Source organism: Phyllostomus hastatus, unplaced genomic scaffold, assembly GCF_019186645.2.
Source record: "Phyllostomus hastatus isolate PE091 unplaced genomic scaffold, TTU_PhHast_1.1 phas_contig_17, whole genome shotgun sequence".
Classification (NCBI taxonomy): Eukaryota; Metazoa; Chordata; class Mammalia; order Chiroptera; family Phyllostomidae; genus Phyllostomus; species Phyllostomus hastatus.
The window spans coordinates 15882844-15902489 of record NW_025333664.1 but is presented as its reverse complement, the minus strand read 5'-3'; the positions used below and the strand labels follow the sequence as shown (position 1 = coordinate 15902489).

General features: G+C 49.2%; 1 protein-coding gene across 1 annotated transcript; it reads left to right on the top strand.

Moving 5' to 3' along the window:
* The first annotated feature begins 662 nt into the window (after positions 1-662).
* ACTR5 (actin related protein 5) lies at positions 663-16763 on the top strand. The gene is made up of 9 exons (XM_045833075.1): positions 663-1252; positions 2029-2258; positions 3964-4133; positions 7143-7360; positions 8071-8253; positions 13223-13339; positions 14058-14197; positions 15221-15353; positions 16165-16763. The coding sequence occupies exons 1-9, from the start codon at positions 857-859 to the stop codon at positions 16420-16422; spliced, it is 1845 nt and encodes a 614-aa protein (XP_045689031.1). The 5' UTR covers positions 663-856; the 3' UTR covers positions 16423-16763.
* Positions 16764-19646: the final 2883 nt, after the last annotated feature.

Here is a 19646-nt window from a genome sequence, read left to right as displayed (position 1 = left end):
AAGTGTGCCCAGTGTTTTTGGAACTAAAACTTGGAGGCTGGGGTTCCATATCACCTCCACTTCCACCCCCATTTGGCTAGAACTCAGGATCACAACAAGCGAAATGACCACGAGGGGAAGCTATGCCACTAAAAGGATGAGAGTATACATGTCGAGAGAGCAGTACCTTTTCTTAGGGTTTGAAGTCTCCAGTTACAGGGCACAGTCTTTGTAAGTTCATAAATACATAACGCTATTTTAAAACTTTATACTGTATGATAAAATATAACACACGTGCATAAAAGTGCACAAATCATAAATGGATAACTTGATGAATTTTTATAAAGTGAACACGCTTGCCTAGCGAGCTCTCTAGCTGAGAAATTGAACAATCAGCATCCCAGACTTCGCGCCTCCTTAACTAGAAGACTAGAAGCTACGTAACCATGTGTGGAGGCGGGGCCAAGGGCGGTTGAAGGTGAGTTACCCCCAAATAGGGCGTGGCTAAACTAAAAGGCGGGGCCCTATGGAGCTCAGCGTCCTTTTCTTGAAGCCGGGAGGGCCGGGGCTTGATGACGCTCACATGGGGCGGGGCTTACTGGTCTAGTCCTGGCTGGAGCGAAGGGGCGGGGTTACGGCAGAAGTTTGATCAGGAACGGCAGGATTTAATGGCCAGAATGGTTGGACCTGGCGATCCCGAAGGTAGCCTGGGCCAAGAGGGGCGATATAGCTGAAGAGAGTCGAGGGACTCAGCAAAAAGACAAAGTTTGGAAGCTCTTTAGGACCGCAGCCACGAGGCATTTTTTACGCAAGGGGGCGGGGCCTCGCCCCGTCTGGGCGGACGCTGCGAAGAAAGGCGGAGCCAGCGCGCTGCAAGATGGCGGCCGGTAGCGCTGGGCCGGTGGGGAACGTGTTCCCGTTCCGTGACGCCCGCGCCACTCCAGACCCAGTTCTGGAGGCCGGCCCGGTGTCACACGGGCCACTGCCAGTGCCTCTGGTGCTAGACAACGGGTCGTTTCAGATCCGCGCTGGCTGGGCGTGCCCCGGACCCGACGCGGGCCCGGAACCGCGGCTGCAGTTCCGCGCCGTTTGCGCTCGCGGGCGGGGCGGGGCTCGGGGTGGGGCGGGTCCGCAGGTGGGTAACGCGCTAGGTAGCTTGGAGCCGCTGCGCTGGATGCTGCGCTCGCCCTTCGACCGCAACGTGCCAGTCAACCTGGAGCTGCAGGAGCTGCTGTTTGACTACAGCTTCCAGCACCTGGGTGTCTCCTCGCAGGTGAATGGTGGGGGGAGGGAGGTGGGTTGGGCTTTAGGGGGAAGGATGCGGTAGTGTCTGTGCACAGTCTGCCCTCGGAGAAATAATAGTCATTCCGGTGGCACTCATTGTTATCTAGTCATTCATTTAGTCACTCGATCAAGTGCTAAGCTCCTAACGTGTGTAAGCCCTGCGCTAGGCTCTTGGGGTACAGCAGTGAACAGAACAACGCCCGTTTTCTCTTGGAGCATACATTCGGACATGCTCGTTTGTTAATACATTTATTTATTAACTAATGTATATTGAGAACTGAACTCTGTGTCAAGCGTGGTGTGGAGAGATGTGACTTATGTTCCAAAGAGATCAGTGTAGCTGCTGTATGGAGAAGGGACTGGCCCGGGACATAGGGTGGGACATAGGGTGGAATCGGGGAGACCAGTGAGGAGGCTGTTGGAAAAACCCAGATGAGAAGTGATGGTGATTTACAAGAGGTGGGTAGCTGGGACAAGGGCTGTGGTAAGAAGCTGTTGGATTCTGGAGGTATTTTGAAGATAGAGTCAAGATGGTTTACTGATGGTTTGGAAGAGGCTGTGACTTAATAACCTTAAATTGATGCTATGTTCATATTTTCCAAAACAACTTCCAGTAAAGATGAGATGAGTACTTTACACTTGCTTCTGATCAGGTTTTTGATTGGAGACCAAAAGCAAATTCAGCCCTTGCAATAAAGGGTTTTGGCGTTCTTAAGAAGAGTATTCCTGTATCAATCATCTTTTTGCTCTTTTCTTTCAAAGTAGGGCTGTGTTGATCATCCCATAGTTTTGACAGAAGCCGTGTGCAACCCACTGTATTCACGACAAATGATGTCTGAGCTTCTTTTTGAGTGCTACGGGATTCCCAAGGTGGCCTACGGAATAGACAGTCTGTTCAGCTTCTACCACAGTAAGCCAAAGAACTTGATTTCCAGTGGGCTCATCATTTCATCTGGATACCAGTGTACACATATTTTACCCATCCTAGAGGGGAGGTGAGTTGTACTTACGGCATTTGAGTACTCTTTTGAGAAGCATTCAGGAAACATTTATTGGGTACCTGCTTTAAAAGTGGCCTCTGGGCTTAGCTCTGACCTGTCTCACTTTGTGACTATGGGTGAGTCACTTCACCTTCCATCCTTTTTGACCTCCTGGAGGGAGTTGGTGTGGTGTCCTCTGAGGTCCAGATCCACAATTCTAGAATTTTATAATTCTGATGTATGGTGCGGTAACAGTCCCTGCAGGTACTAGGGGCTCAATAAAAATGTTTGAATACATTATTTGAATAAACTTAGTTTAGACTGTCTTTGTGTTCAGGAGTCACTTTCTTATTAAGACAGCATTATTTTTATTTAAAGCTCTTCAATCACCATAGTTCAGATCTTTTTCAGGTACAGTGCCTGGCACATGATAGGCACTTATTGAATATCTCAGTTACATAAAAGGTGAGGGTAGTTTTTGTCATGTTTAAAATCTGTTCTCATTTTATAGTTGGGCTTTTGTTGCCTGATAAGAGACAAAGCCAGTATCACGCTCTCCTGAGAAGATTTCACATTGAGTCAAGAGGGTGTAGAAGTGGGGAAGAAGCCCTGGCTTTGAGGTTGAACGAACGCCTGGTTTGCAGCCCTGCTAAGGACGGGGCCCCTAACCTCTTCACTTAGTTTACTATCGTGTAAAATTAGGACACACTGATACTCAGGGTACCATGAGGATGAAATGAGACCACGTAGATGATGGCACTTTGTGAACTGTAAAGCTGTCTGAACATTTAAGTCAAAACAAATGCTGTGGAATATATTGAGCCCCATAGTGGGAATTTCTCTCGAAGGTTTTACAAAAATTTATGAAGAAAAAAGTAATTTGTAGACATTAACAAACACTCCTGTACAGAGTTGTCTGCATTATGTAAGACAATATGCAGAAATTAAAAATATTATTTTTATATATTAGAAAATTATTTACCTGAAGGCTAAGCAATGATCAGATTGGAGCATATCCTGTTCTGTGCTGGCATCTGCTGGTGAGGTGTGATACAGCAGCGACGTTGCAATACACAGCAACTTCCTAGTGCTCTGCTGCTCTTTCTCACGTTAAGAGAATGAAGTGACTCTGGCTCTTCCCCTTCAGTTCATGTGAAAGGGGCCTGGTACTCTGAGGAGATTACAGTAAGCCAGCATACATGTGGTTACTTCATATGTTTGTGTCAGTAGAAGTCGAGTGTCTGGGGAAGGGGTTCCCGAAGTCTGGCCCACAGGAGAGTTGTCTGGCAAGCTTGTTCAAGTGTGGAGTCCCAGACCACCCCGGAGCAAATGAGTCCTGGGAATTGGCACGTTTAACATTTTCCCAGATAATTCTAGGATACTTGGTTCCAGGACCACAGTTCGAGAAATACATGGTGAGTCACATCAGGGTCTGACTTCAGGGTACATGTTCTTCCCATTGAAGTGGTGTCCCGAAGCCTTCGCCAGAAGTGAGGTGGCCACATGCCTGTCTGGGTGTGGACTGGGAATTCTGCATTGGTTAAGAGGTTAGACTGAGGGAACTTTAAAGTCTCTTCTAACTGTAAGGTTTTATGTTCTCCCAGCTGGTCTGTTTCTTTCCCTTCCATCTACATTAAATTACCCTTTCTCCTTAGAGGTGTTCCATATTCTCTTTCACATTGCCAAAAATCAAGTGCTGTTTTCCATTTCTCGGTTGTAGGTTAGATGCTAAAAATTGCAAACGCATCAATCTGGGAGGAAGCCAAGCAGCTGGCTACCTCCAGCGTCTCCTGCAGCTGAAGTATCCCGGGCACCTGGCAGCTATCACGCTCAGCCGCATGGAGGAGATCCTGCACGAGCACAGCTACATCGCTGAGGACTACGTGGAAGGTAATGAAGAGGTCGCTTGCTTGCGGCTTTGGGTGGTGTCCGCTTTCGGGGGTGTTCCTTAAATTGTTCCCAGGATGACTCTCTTCTCACTTTTTACCCATTACTTTTTAGAATCCCCTTCCCCTTTGGGTATTTACTTTCATAAACTATTTAGTTAACTGATAACTTACACACGTAGGTTGTTTTCACAGTTGTCTGGGCTATTCTGGTTCCTTTGCCTTTCCATATAAATGTTAGGGTTAGCTTGTCCATCCATATCTACGAAAAAGTTTTGTTGGGATTTTGATTGAAAGTACATTAAATCTACAGATAAGATTGGATATTAAACAACAACATTCTAAATATAAATCCAGAAAAGATAGTAAACCCACTGGGGAGAATTGACATTTTTCACTCTGTTGAATCTTCCAGCTGATGAACATAGTGTGTCTTTCCCTTGATTTAGGTCATTATTGATTTCTTTCATCAGCATTTTGTAGTTTTCATCATATAGACCCTGTGCACGTGTTACTAGATTTATGCTTAAGTGTTTATGTCTTTGTTTTTTTTTCTTCCACTTTTCAGTTGCTCATTGCTAGTGGATAGAAATTCAGTTAACTTCTCTATGTTGACCTTATATCGTGTGACTTTGCCACACTTAGTTCTGGTTTTTTATAGGTTCCTTGGGAATTTCTATGTGTAGACATGCCATCTGTAATTACTTTTATTTCTTCCTTTTCGATGTTTTTGCCTTTTATTTCTTTTTCCTTGCCTTATTTCACTGGTCAGGGCTTTCTGTACAATGTTGAGCAGGAGTGGTGAGAGCGGGCGGCCTTGCCTTGTTCCCTGTTCCTTGGCCCCGGGGTGTAGGGGAAGCGTTCTGTCTTTCCTTGTTGAGTGCGTGATGGTAGCTCTGGGTGCTTTGCAGATGCCCTTCACCAACTTAAGGAAGTTTCTTTCTGTTCCTAGTTTTGCTGAGCGTTTTTATTATGAATGGATTTTGAGTTTTGTGAACAGCTTTTTGTACATCAATTAATATGGTCCTCTGTGGTGTTTCTGCTTTGGACTGTTCATTATAATGATTACTTTTCAAATATTGAAGTAGGTTTGATTTGGGGGGAATAAACCCACTTGTTCATGTACATATCTTTATATATATTGCTTGATTTGGTAATACTTCGTGGGATTTTTGTGTTCATGAGGGATATTGGTCTGTAGTTTTTACTGCCTTTGGATTTGGTATCAGGGTGATGCCGACCTTGTCAAATGAGCTGGGAAGCATTCCTTCTTCTACTTTCTGGAATAGACTTTACAAATGTAAGTGATATTACTGTATTTTTAAAAAATGTTTGGTGGAATTCTTCAGTGAAACCATTTGAGCCTAGGAGTTTTTTTCTGAAGGTTGTTTCTACTATGAATTCAATTTCTTTAATAGACATAGGACGATTTAGATAATCTCATTAATGTCTTTTTATTATTTCCTTCCTTCTACTTGCTTTAGGCTTATTTTGCTCTTTTTCTTTAGCTTCTTAAGGTAGAAGTTTAGCATATCACGAGACCATTGTTCTTTTTAATATGAGCAGTAAATTTCCCCCAGCACTGCTGTGTCTGCATCCCATAGATTTTGATATATTTTCATTTTCATTGAGTTCAGATATTTTATAATTTCCCTCAAGACTTTGTCTTTGAGCTGTTGATGCTTTAGAAATGTGTTGCTTTATAGTCAGATTTCTGGAGATTTTCCTGTTCTCTCTCTATGATTTATTTCTAATTTAATAAAATCAAAGAACTTTCTTTGTCTGCTGTCGGTTACACTTGTGAAGGTCGGCTTTGCTGAATGTTGCACACACGCGCGAAGAGATCAAGAGACGATGTGTGTCCCCCCGTTGGTGGTGGAGTGCTCTTTGATGCCGTTCAGGCTCTGCTGGCTGGTGGGGTTTGTCAGTTCTCTGTCCCTGCTCATTTCCCATCTACCAGCTCTACTGATTATTCAGACAAGAGTATTAAAGTCTCTGGGTATAATTGGGGATTTTTCTGTTTCTTTCAGTTTTGTCAGTTTCTGCTTTCAAGTATTTAAAGCTCTTTAGTTAGGTACCTATTTAGGATTCTTATGTCTTGGCAAATGAACAATTTATCATCGTATTGATATAATGTCCCTTTTTATCCTTGGCAATTTGCTTTGCTTTGAAGTCTACTTGGACCTTAATACAGCCACTGCAGCTTGCTTACGACCAGCGCTTCTGTGGGATGTCTTTCCATTCTTTTCCTTTTACTCTCCCTGTAATATATTTTCTCAGTCTCTTTTCTGTTAGTTGGTATGTTAGGATGATTTTAAATTGATTTAATTTTTTGTATATTTGGATTTAGGTCCACTATTTTGTTATTTGCTTTCCATTGTTCTTTCTTTTCTGTTGCTGCCTTCTTTTGGTCTATTAGAACACTTAGAAAGTTTTTTGTTATTATATTTTATCTGTTGTGTTTTTTTACTATATCTTTCTATAGTTTTTTCAGTATTTGCTGTAGAGAACCTACTTTACAGAGTCTACTTGACATCGCTATTTTACCAGTTCAGGTGGAGTGTGGGAATGTGGGCAGGCTAGAGGCTCCTTTATCTTTCCTCCTTTTTGCTGGAGTTGTTGCGTGCAGTCATCCGCGTACATTGGGGACTCATCACACAGCGCAATGGTTTTTCCTTTTAGTTGTCAAACATTTTAAACTCAAGAGCAGGTGAGTCTGTTACATTTAACCAGATTTTCATCATTTCTGTTGCTCTTCCTTCATTCTGAATGTTTCCGTTGTCCTTCTGGTAGCATTTCTGTCTGAGGACCTTTGTTTAGCAATTACTTTAGAACAGGTCTGTGGGCATTATGTCCAGGTTTTATAGTTGCATTTTGCTGATGAGGTGCTTCGGGGATTGGTTGATGTGTGCTTTTTTTCGTCTTACCCAGACCTAGAGCCCTAGTGTTGACTGTCTCATTTCTCTGCTAATGGTGTTGCTATTTCATGACTTTCAAAGTTATTTCTTTGAAGAACTGCAGAAATGGCGGTGCCCGGACTACTACGAAAACAACGTCCACAAGATGCAGCTCCCATTTTCCAGCAAGCTCCTTGGCAGCACGCTGACTGCCGAGGAGAAGCAGGAGCGGCGCCAGCAGCAGCTGCGGCGGCTGCAGGAGCTCAACGCCCGGCGGCGGGAGGAGAAGCTGCAGCTCGATCAGGAGCGTCTGGACCGACTGCTGTACGTGCAGGTAAGGGCACATCCCGATGGGCCTGCGGCCTTGCTCAGCAGCGTGGTCCCAGGGAATGTCCTCCCGTATGCTCTTCCTTACCCATGAAACACATCGCCTCAGGGGTTGTTGGGATCCAGAAGGAGTTTTAGGTCATCGTTATAGAGGAGGGTGTAGCAGCAGGTGTTTCTAAAAGAGCTGTGGACTCTGGCTTTACTGATTTATGTCAGCCTTACAGTCTCCTCTATTTTTTTTAATTTTTTAACTGAAGTGCATCATGCACACTGCAGAGTGTACCATTCTGACACGTGCAGCACGTACATTTTCACAATGTGAAACACACAGTGTGTCTGCTCTCCAGACCCCGAAAGAGAGCATTACCAGCAACCCAGCAGTCTCCCTCATGTCTGCTGCTGGTTCCCTTCCCACCTCTCCCCACCCAAATGATGACAGCATTTCTGATGCCCGTCACCATAGGTTAGTTTTGCCTGGTCATGTGGTGCTGAAACCAGGATACGGTGGCAGCCATGAGACATCTGGGGGTGTGGGCATGGCAGGGTAGCTGTGGGAACCTTTGGGGGAGGTGTGATTTTTGTGGTGGGGCAGGCTGGGGGGCTCTGGGAGCCCTCTCCTGCTGTTGTTCTCTGTTTGGCTCCTGAGCTACTGCTCTTTCCTTCCTGTTTGTGATTGCTGGTGACTCTGGGCATACACTCTGACTGCTCTGGTTCCAGGAACTTCTAGAGGACGGCCAGATGGATCAGTTTCACAAAGCTCTGATAGAGCTGAACATGGACTCCCCCGAAGAGCTGCAGTCCTACATACACAAGCTCAGCTCAGCCGTGGAGCAAGCCAAGCAGAAAATCCTCCAGTCAGAAGTCACCCTCGAGGTGGATGTGGTGGACAACAAGCCTGAGGTGCCAGTGCCCGGGAGGGAGGGCCTGTGGGGTCATGTGGAGAGAGCAGCCCTTCCTGAGGGTGGGAGTTGTGTCTTGAGAAAGCTGACGCAAAAGGCAGCTGTGACCAGACTTGGGGCAAAGAGAGCCATTGTAGCGAGTGATGTCCACAGGCACACCGACGGGGCAGTGACAGCACTGACTTGTGCCCCCTGGCATTCTGACCCGAATGATTTCGCCCTGTAGACCTCTGGCCCCGCAGGGAGTGGAAAGTGTGTGTGTAGAGTAGCAAGAACACGCACATGCCGATCAGGTGGTGAGGTCTGGAACCCCAACCTCTCCTGTGAGGGTTCTTTGGCAGTTAGTTGTACATTCCCTTTAACTTTCTTTGCTGCTGTGGCCAACAGGGCAGGGGTCAGGGTGGAGATATGGGCCCTGAGTGGCGATGGGGCAGCCTGCAGGTCACACCTTGGCCGGAAGTCACTGGTTGGCTCTCCGGTCTTTAGAGCTGGAAAAAAGTGTTCGTGAGTGCACTCACTGTTCCTGAATCTGTCACCTCCAGAGTTCTCAAAGGAACTTGTGTACTGCTTTGTGACACTTTGGGTCAGGGCTGACCCGTCTAGCTTATTGATTTTTTTGTTTTTCAATCAAACTACTTGAAAACCTATGCTTATAAAGAGAGTCCTGCAGAAAAATCCAGTTTGATGCTGGGTGCAGCGTGGTGCTGGCCTGTGACTTCAGAGCTCTCCGGCTCTGCACGAAGCTGGTGTTTTCAGTGACCGTCTCCTAGCTGGAGGCTCACTCTCAGCCCATGCCCTCACCTGGCACTCTCCACCCCTCTCTCATGGGCTGTGGACGACATGAGGACAGCCCCTGGTCACAGGCATGCCTGTTTGACAGAGCAGATCCTGAGTCAGGTGTCCCAGCTGCAGCTCACTGGCTCACTGTGATCTTGGGTCAAGGGGACCTTTTCTGCATCTTACTTGCGCACAGCATCCAGGTCAACTTTGGTAGAACCAACGTGCATCTTCTGGTTTGCTTCTCCCGGTCGTCAGATCTGTGTTTCCGTTTGAGCTCTTTCCTTACTGGGATCCAGAACCAAGGTTTCTTTGTTGTTTATTCATCCACTTAGTTTTTATCATGATTAACATGTCACCAGAACATTAGAGTCTTTATACCAGAGCTGTGCACCGAGCCACCAGCAGGTGAGGGGTTGCAGATTTAAAAAGGAGAAAGAAAAGAAAAACAACTTTGAAGATGTGATTCCTGAGCAGTTGGAGGACTAACGTTTCCTTTCCTGTGTTCATTTTTCTGCATTTGTTACATGCCGTGATTCAACCACTCCTTCATTCATTCAGCAGATACTTTTTAAGTCCCTACTTTGTTTAGTGCTGGGGGGGGTGTTGTATTCAAATCCCTCTGGGATTAGGGAGATTTTGAAATGTCAGACTTTAAAAGATTTCTCTGTAAACAACGAATTTGATGAATTGATCTGTCTCCAGAGCTCTAATAGTCAGTAACTATTAATTAAGGGTGATTGTTAGTGACCAGAGCCATTACAGTAATCTTCCTGGGATGAATTTGACTGTGACTCTTGCTGGCCAGTTCTACCTTTCAGAAAGTATTTTCTAGTATTTTCTAACTATTCATTTAGAATGGAGAGAATAGATTTATGTGGACCAATCAATCATATTGAAATACCAAGCAGTAATGGCCGAAGTGGATTAATACAGCTGAGTGTTTTAACTTAGTGTTTCCTAAAGTCCATGTTTTTCGTACAGACCAATCCATCCGTCCCTTGCTATTCCGAGGGTGTTCCCAGGAGGATGTTGTAAAGGAGTAGGCCCTGTTAGCATGCCTAACGAAGCATTTAAACCAGAAGACTCTACTGTCGTGGGTTTAAAGCGCCATCACTTATTAAAAACACAGTGGGCCCAGGATAGAAAGTTCCCTTGCCTGACAGCCCAGCTCAGAGCCAGCCTCTGCCTGTTCTTGTGCTTCTCTAGGCACCCATGTTGCATCTTTTCTTTTTTCTTTCTTCTTTTTATTTATTTATTTTCAGAGAGAGGAAAGTGAGGGAGAAAGAGTGAGAGAAACATCAGTGTGAGAGAGAAACATCAATCAGTTGCCTCTTACACATTCCCCAACCAGGGACCAAACCCACAACCCAAGAATGTGCTCTGACTGGGAATCAAACTCATGACCTTTTGGTTTACGGGATTATGCTCCAACCAACTGAGCCACACTGGCCAGGGCTCAATAAGCCTTTTGAAACCCAAACATTTTATAATCTTGTCTGTTCCAGAGAAATGGGAGGGTGTATCCCAGTGTCTCCCACTCAGAGCTAGGTGTGGTATTCCAGGGATAGGGGGCATAGAGGAGGTAAGGATACAGTTCCTATTCTCTTGGTGCCTGAAAAAAAAAACAGGGCTGTAGAACCATACTTGGAAGGTTGTAATAAAGTCTGTCAGGTGTGTGGTAGGTCTGTGGGGAATACAGAGGGAGTTTTAAGAAAAGATTGGGATATTTAAGCTGTGCTCTGAAAAATTATTTGATTTCCATAAGTAGCCAGTGAGCAGGGAAGGACATTTTAGGTGGAAAGAACCACATGGGCAGGGAGCATGGCACGTTTGGCATGTAGATGTGTGTGGGAGCTGAAGTCAGGAGGGGCAGCAGGGGCCAGACTATAAAGGTCTTTTTATTTTTTAAATCTTCACCCAAGGACATGTTTTCATTGCTGAGAGAGAGAGAGAGAGAGGGAGGGAGGGAGGGAAAGAGAAACATTGATTGGTTGCTTCCCATACGCACCCAGAGCTGGGATCGAACATGCAACCTAGGTATGTGCCCTGACTAGGAATCGACCCGTGACCCTTCAGTTACTGGATGATGCTCCAGCCAACTGAGCCACACCTGCTGGGGATGTAAGGGTCTTTATCAATCAGCCTGGATATTGTCCCTCATACAGATAAAGCCTGCAAAGTGTGTTGTGCACGGAAGTAATCCGATGAAATCTTAGTGCAGGGAAATGACTGGTAGCAGTTAGGGTGACGGGTTTAGGAAGCAGCAAGTCCGGAGCGGGGAAGAGAGGATAAAAGTGTGTTGCGGTTGACCTGAAATTTGTCTTGGGGGTAGAGGTGGAGGAGGAGACACTTCAAATGTAGGGTCCTAAGATCTTGGTGCCAGTTAGGGACACAGGTGACAGGAGTGGCAGTGGCTCATGATAAGAGAACACATGACATGTGGCAGGCCTGGTGCCAAGCCCTTCCGCATCTTGAGCAAGTACTGCCGTCACTCCCATTCACAAATGACGCAGGCGAGGCTTTGGGGAGTGAAGAAACCCGCCGGGGCGCCCGGCTGCAGGCAGTGCAGCTGAGACTCGGGCAGGGCGTCCGACCCCAGGCGCACCCTGGTCACACTGAGGCTGCGGTGAAAGGTGGTGGTTGGAAGGTGGTGCCTTCGGCCTGGCTTAGGAAGGTAACAAGCTGGGTTTTGAATATCTTATTTTTAATGTCTTTGTGGGACATCATGATTTACAGAATTTCAGCTTAAGGCAGAGCAAAGACTTTGGAGCCAAGAAGTTCTGTTTCGGGCCAAGGTTCCACCACTTACTAGTGTAGTGTGGTGGTAGGCGAGTTACTAAGGCTCCTGAGCCCCAGTTTCCTCACCTGTGTGTGATTGTGCAGCCAGCAGGGTCCCTGCTCCTGAGTCAGATCCAGCATTGGCAGCAACGTTCTCACCTCCTTCACCAAGATCAAGGTCCTTAGAGTCTCGCCTCCTAGTCCACCTTCTTTCCTCCTTAAATTACCTATTTCTAAACCAGCTCCACTCATCCTGTTCTTTGGTATCACATGAAGAAATATTCCCTGTCCTTTCCAGGGTTTACCCTCCCTGTAAGTATGGTAAAACCATACATATTAGTCAGGATTGAGAACACATTGTCACCCATCTGTGAGCCACACACACATGCCACATGACTTTTGTGGGGGGTGTTGGGCTGTGTTGGAGGGCGTTGCCTCATTGAAGAGTGAGTTTGGACGCCAGTTGACATCTGTAGTATACGTGGGTAGGTTCTAGAGGGCGTGTCTGTGTGTTCTGAATTATGTCGGTAAGGCTTCATAGGTTTTAAGAGTAAGAAGGGACTCGGCGAACACATGCTGAATGCAGGGATCTCAGGCGAGCCTGGCTGATGGTATGGCGTCTGCGGGAGTCCTCTTACGACCCATCTCATGAGATGGTCCTTTCTGCAACAGCTGTCGCCGTTACAGCGTTTTCCCATGGACTGCTGTCAAATAGTCCTTCCCGTGGCTTCTCCCTTTTGAGTCCCGAAGGTTAAACTCATCTGTCTTTCATGTGGCAGCACTGCAGATGGCTGAAGATTTCATCCAGAACCACCCCACTCCCACCTAACTGCTTTTGTCCAGGTCAAAGTGCAGACGTGCTCTAAACCCTTCACTGGCAGTGTCCCTCGTGCCAGGCCCCGCCTGGGCCCGTCATCGTTGAGGGGGGAGCCTGACTCCCCCCTGCGGACTCCCCAGACGGGAAGCGTTCCACCACCTCAGGAGCCTTCTGTCACAGCAGCAGCCCAGTGGACCTGCTGCCAAGGGCCTGATTGTTTGTTAAGCCCATTAGTGTTGGCACACACATTTGTTAACTATGACGAGATGTATTTAACTTTGCTGGTGGTGAGCACACTTTGTGAGGCACCCGCGGGCCCGTGGGGAGGCTGCAGAGAAAGGGCGGGAGCGGAGGCTTGTGCAATAGGAAAGGCAGGGACCGGAGTGAAGCCATTCCTGGCTTTTCAGTCTTTTAATCCTTGCATTCATGCATGTTCTTTTTTTTCTTTTTTTTAATAGTTTAGAAAATTTTTCATAGTTTTTGTGAACTTTTAGGCTGCTGGGTGAGTCTGGTTCTCTTTTATGATGGTGAACTACCAGGAGTGAGGCTCGCGGAAGTTACAGGATCCGTCCCGTTTCGTTGGTTCTGTCCTTAGACCCCCGACCTGGAGCCCCTGGAGCCGTCGCTGGAAGACGTGGAGAACATCAACGACTTCGAGCCCCTGTTTTCCGAGGAGACACCCGAAGTGGAGAAGCCGGTCCCCGCTGTCCAGGTTGGACCCCCGCAGCCTAGACAGTGCTCATGCTTTGAAGCCACGACATAAGTGACCAGGCTAGTCTGGTCTGCTTCTTTAGGGATGTTACTTAAAAAAATCTCAGCTGTAGTTTCTGGAATGGGCGGTGAGGCGGGGGGAGTACCAGGACTTAAAACATCCAAAGTCAGGGCTTTTTCACTCAGTGGCCGATTGGGGTTCCAGCACCAAGATCAGGGAACCTGTGTGTAACAGTCTGTCCAATGGAAACATTTGAGCAAGTAATCAGAAGCTTTAGACCTGAAGACTAGCTTTAGTGGTTTAATTCAAATTTAAGCCAATGACATTATGCTTAGTTCTACTTCCCTGTCATCACAATGGCGACTGGAGAGACTGACCCGAGTCTGAGACGCACCTGGGAGCAGGCCGGCTCGGCTGTGCGGGGACCAGGGACCAGGGCGCAGAGCAAGGCCCTGGGCGGGAGACCTGGCCTGCCAGCCTCTCTGCTGCCGCTCTTCACGAAGTCCCTTCCCTCTACTATTTGGGGACCATTTCATGATGCAGATTTGTAGATGGAAAAGGGTAGAAAAATGAAACTATGAAATCGAGAGAGCTGGGGAGAGGTTACTCTGGCGTGGACAGAGCTGTGTTGGAATAAACAGTGCAGCGGGAGGAGACTGGCAGCTGGGATGTTTGTCATGTGGCCTAAAAATATCTTCTAAACCTCGGGTTTTCAAAGCCCGTGTTCAACTTGGCAGCGTATCATCAGCTGTTTGTTGGGACAGAAAGAATTCGCGCTCCGGAGATTGTCTTCCAGCCGTCTCTCCTAGGCGAAGAGCAGGCTGGGATAGCAGAGACCCTTCAGTACGTTCTGGACAGGTGAGACTGGAGCTTCTTTTCTTTCTTTTTTCCCAAACTAGCTCCTTGGCTTTGAACAGTGGATTTGATGGTCAGGCATTGGAAGTCTCTCTCACTCTCTCCTTCTCGTTGACTTGCTGTACTCAGGCGGTATTCCTTACCTCTCACCAGGCTGGACGCATGGCTGGGGCTCTGTGATTGTTTTTCCATACATATAAATGCTCAGGAAAGAATTTTCTTGATTTGAGGATCTTTAAGAATTTCTGTCAAGTCTGAGCAACACAACAATGTATGCGCACTGGCTGTCACATATACCTTCGCATTATCGAAGACTAGCAATTGCAAATCAGCCTAACAGTTTGCAGAAATTGCAAATTTTTCCCTTCCCTGTAGACATGTCTTTAGGGGTTTGCATTTCTATAAGGGCACACTTCCCCCCTACCGTTTACACAGGCATTTCCCTGTAGTGTGAGTTTGCATGATTCAAGTTGGACAAGTAAGGAATGTAACTTCCAGTGCCGTGGCTGCTCGTGGTTGAGCAGGATGGATGCTTCTCCCAGCAAGGGAGAAAAGCTGCTGTGCAGCTACCTTTGGTGACTGTCAGCTTTGTCTCATGGTGGGAAAGTGGTCAAATATGTATACAATAAAACTTAATAAAAATAAATGGCCCCTCAAAAGGGAGGCAGGGCTTCTTGGGGTGATGGAAACGTTCTGCCCCGAGAGTGTGGTGACGAGGGTCACTGGGGCATGTGAATCTGTCAGGCTTCGTCAAAATATGTGTAAAGCATACCTCAGGGAAGTCGGTTTCTAAAAACCATGTGTTAGAAAGGCACACTGATCCGGCAAAGGAAATGAATTGACCGTTCAAAGCACGGTTTTAACTAGCTGGCATTCTGCAAAGACACAAGTAAAAGTTGGAAGTTTTTAAAACAACTTTTCATGCAGGTGCTTTCTCTTCTGCGCTGAGAGCGCACCTGTCCACGTGTGCATTCTCTCCCGACGTCCGAGTTGAGGGCCGTGCCGGGGGAACCGCTTCTCTCCTAGGTACCCGAAGGACGTCCAGGACGTGCTGGCTCAGAACGTGTTCCTCACGGGCGGGAACGTGATGTATCCCGGGATGAAAGCCAGAATCGAGAGGGAACTGCTGGCGATGAGACCCTTCCAGTCGTCCTTTCAGGTACTGACTGTCCTGCCGCCAGCCGCTCTGAGGGTGGCGTTCGTTACTCGCTTTCTGATTGAAGAAGTGAAGTGTAAACGAGAAAACTCACTTTATAATTTCGTCATCTAGAGATATCCACTGTTAACATTTTTGCGGCTTTCCTTCTGGTCTTCATGTTCAGTTTTTAAAGCAGAATCAGAATCATGTTCTGTATATTTCTTTCTTTAATTGAAAAAGGAAGGCATGCACAGAATGAGGTGCAGGGGGTACGAAGGAGTGTGCATGGAGAATGTCGCCCCCACCTGGCTCCCCAGGCGAGCAGTGGCGACTGGGCATCGGCAGCGTCGTCCTCTGCTCTCACTTCCCCTGAGGCCCATTGGCCACCGTGGCCGGAGCCGCTCTGCATCAGCCTCTGTTCCCTCTGCTCCCTCTGCTCGCAGGGAGGGGATCGGGGCCAGGAGGCCTTTCCTCTAGGTCAGATGCCACTCTGCTTCCTTCTCCACTGACAGCTTGTGATCAGCATCACTGGGGCAGGAGGAGAGGCAACTGGTCCCTCTCTGACCTGGAGTGGCAGGTCTTGTGTTCGTAAGATAGCCGACAGCTGCTTATGCTATGAGGTCGAGTCTTCTGCACACTTGGGGGCATTTCAGCTCAGCTTTGTATGGAGGGTGCAGAGACAGTCTGGCACTGTCCTGAGATTCATGGGGGCCTGTCTCTGTATATTTTGGGGGGCTAAAAGGTAGGGGGCTGTAGCTGGGCCTGCTGAACCCTCACCCCTCGAATCCTGATGGGAGATGGCCTTCTGGTGAATGTTCTCTTTGTGTTTCAGGTTCGGCTTGCCTCTAACCCCGTGCTGGACGCCTGGTATGGTGCCCGGGACTGGGCCTTGGACCACCTAGATGATGACGGCGTCTGGGTCACCAGGAAAGAATATGAAGAGAAGGGAGGAGAGTACCTCAAGGAGCACAGTGCGTCCAACATCTACGTCCCCATCCACCTGCCAAAGCAGGCTTCACGCTCCGCAGAAGCCCAGGCGTCAGGCAAAGGCTCAGGGGCCAGTGGAGGGGGCGCTGGCGAGCAGGCATGACAGAGGGGCCCCTCTTGGACCTGGGCCACGTCGTCCAGTGTGACAGGACAGTGTGCTAGCTGTGTCTGGCCCGAGTCTGCTGGTGACCTTGGGCTGCACGATGGATTTCTCCTGGGGAGAACAGGGAAGGGACACTGGGAGTTACCCTGTAAACTCACCCTTTGTACGGGCCTCTGCAGGGAGGAAACGTGACCTTCCGGTGTCTTTGTTGAGCCAAGGCGAGCTGTGGCATCTGCCTCCTGCAGCAGTCAGTGGGGACAGAGTGGAGGACAGAGTGTCCTTATTTCTTACTGCATTTGAAAGCTCTTTTTGTTTTTTTAAAAAAGTGTTTAACATTTTTATTGTCAGTGTGGATCTTTTTCTACATGTACTCAGAAATTGTGTGAACGCCCAGCAGGTGGAGGTGTTTCCCCTACAGATAGAAAGGTAATGTTTGTGTCGTAAGAACAGTGCCCCACAAAATCTCGGGCGCTGCACGTATTTCCCTTTTCCCACGTGTCCTCTTTCCAGGAGGAGAAGGGGCCCAGGGAGGGTAACCAGGCTGTCCGCCCTCAGTGTGTTGGGGCCCGCTTGGCGCCCGCGTCTGAGTGGGCAGAAACGGAACCTTGGTCCAACTCTGATCAAATCCTCTTTGCTGGAAACTTTTCCACCATGTGAGGCCTTCCCACAGGTTTTTACAATTTTTGTCCATGTGTTTGCTGGCTCCCTGTCGTTTTCTGGCCTTGCCAAAGAAGGAAGTGGACGAGAGAAGGTCGCTCCAGCAGTCTTTCCAGTTCTGCTGTAGTCTCACATGCCATGCGCTTCATCTCAGGTGGGCAAGCGACCCTTCTCTCTTACACAAACTGCTTGGTGGGAACTTGAACTCTCCAACGCCTGGTAATTGAGCCCAGCAGGCCCCTGAGATGCCAGTGTCCTATCACAGGCTCCAGACACGTCAGCCCATGGAGCCTCTGGCTCCGATGCCTCTGACGAGGCCACTTCAGAACCTGCTTGCTCAGGTAACTCGCCACGGCGGGCTCCTGGCCTCCCACTCTCAGGGGCCTAGAAACTGAAGACCAGGAGGGGTGGCGGTGGTCGGGCGGAAGGCAGAAACACATGCTGACCCAGTGCTCCCAGAGCATTGCCACTGGCCGTCCCCGGTTGGGTCCAAGGACCCGAGAGACAGTGATGGGCATGAACTACACAGAAGGGTTGATGAGAAGGCAGCAGCAGCAGCCTCCATGTGAGAGGTTTCAGATCACATTTCCAGGACGAGGAGCCACGGTAACTGCTCTTAGGCCTGGGAGTCTTTTTCCCATCACTAGTAGTTTAATCAGCCTGAGCAGCAGGGGTTACAGCAGAGGCCAAGACGTCCATGGGGGTCAAGCCCTGATGGGGAAGGGCCCTGGGTGGGCGGGTGAGCCGGGACACACCGTAGTCAAACAGGTGTGGTGTTCGCCCTGCCCAGGGGTCGAGCAGACTCAGGGAAAGGCAGAGATGGTTTGGGCTGTGATGAGGCACAGGCCAAGGGGCCAAGCCTCGGTCTCCCTGGCTCCATCTCTGGCACGCTGCCGTAAGCCTGCGTGACTTCTCATGCCACCTGAGCGCGTGCCCCCCTCCCTGGGGAATCTGCTCATCCCTGCCAGTGCACGCACATGGCAGGGTTCCCCGGGCCCTCACACAGACCACCCGCAGGGCACTCGCCACAGTGTCAGGAGCCTCATCTCGCCCAAAAGTGGTCGCTTCTAAATTGTAGAGCCTTCCCCAAGGGCAGGAGGTGTGTTTCACCCAGCTGGGGGTATCCGCAGTGCAGTGCTGGACTGGGAGGCGGGGCTGTGGGCCCCCAGGATTCGTGCAGGGTGACCCCTTGCCGGGGTGGGTAAAGGAATGACTACAGCTGGGAACAAAGGGAGTTTGAGAACAGTGCGATTGCTTGCTTACTCTGTTGGGAGGAACACATCGGGTGTCCACACTGGGAACTTCTCTTCAGCCAGGGAGCCCTACTCCCTGAGGCATCTTTACGTCCCCACCCCATGCTGACCCCACCACGATCGATTGTTGCCAGAGTGCAGGTGCAGGGTGTGACTGCAGCTGAATGTGCTGGGGGAGCTGTGAAGCAGTGGACTCCCCTGGCCCCGCGTGAGGCCCCAGTGTGGAGTGCGGTGGCAGGAGGGTACGGTACAGGGGAGGGAGGGGCGGTCCTGTGGGTCTTCAGGACCCCTAGGTTAAGGTTGAGTCAGGGCAGCTCCGAGGGTTGGGGGGCTGCCTAGGGTGCTCAGGGCCCTTCCCACCAAGATGTGGGAGGGGTGTCCCCCCTGCTGCCCCCATGCTGCCTCCGTGTCCTGCTGGCACCTCTGGAAATCAAGTTTTACCAAAAGAATAAGCAAGGTAAAAAGGTGTGAAAATAGAAGTTAAAAATGACATGTGTTAAAATGCAGGCAGAAAAGGCTAAACCAAGAAAGGGAGAAACAGATTCACAGAACTACAGCACGTGGACTACTGTGTACCTGTGTAGGGGACGGAGTCCGTCAGCGCAGAGCTTTGTGATTGGAGCATTACGGGAAAGTCAGAGGACAGAGGGTTAGGAGATGTGCGCAGAGGGGCTGGCTGTTACTGAATACGTCGCCCTTCCTGCTGGCGGCACCACACTTCCCAGCTTCCCTTGCAGTTACACACGTGGCCATTTGCAGGCTGGTTAGAGATCACGGGCCGAAGAGGTGCGCCCTGCTTCCCAGGCTGGCTGCTGTAACCTCCCACGAGAGCACCTTCCTCTCCCTCAACCACCGGCTGGATGGGGAGCAGGCCAAGGCCCACAGGAGCCTGGAGCCACAAGGTGGAGCCAAGTCCTTAAGTGACTGCCTAGGGCAGAGGCCCTGCAGCTTCTTCACGGAGAGAAATAAAGTCTAACTGTGTTAAGCCACCAAGAGCTTTTAGCTTTTAGGGTGGGCCCCGAATCCAATGACTGGCGTCCTTATTGCAAGAAAGGAGAGATTGGAGTGCCGCGGCTAAAAGCTGTGGAACGCCGGCAGGCGCCAGCAGCTGGAGCAGGTGAGGAAGGATTCTCCCACATCTTGGCCAGAGAGAGGGGCCCTGAGCACTCTAGGTGGCCCCCCAACTCTCAGAGCTGCCCTGACTCAACCCTGACCTAGGTGGTCCTGAAGACCCACAAGCCCGCCCCTCCCTCCCCTGTGCCACAGCACTTCCCAGGGAGGGCGGCCCTGACTGAGGACGCCTTGCTCTGGTCC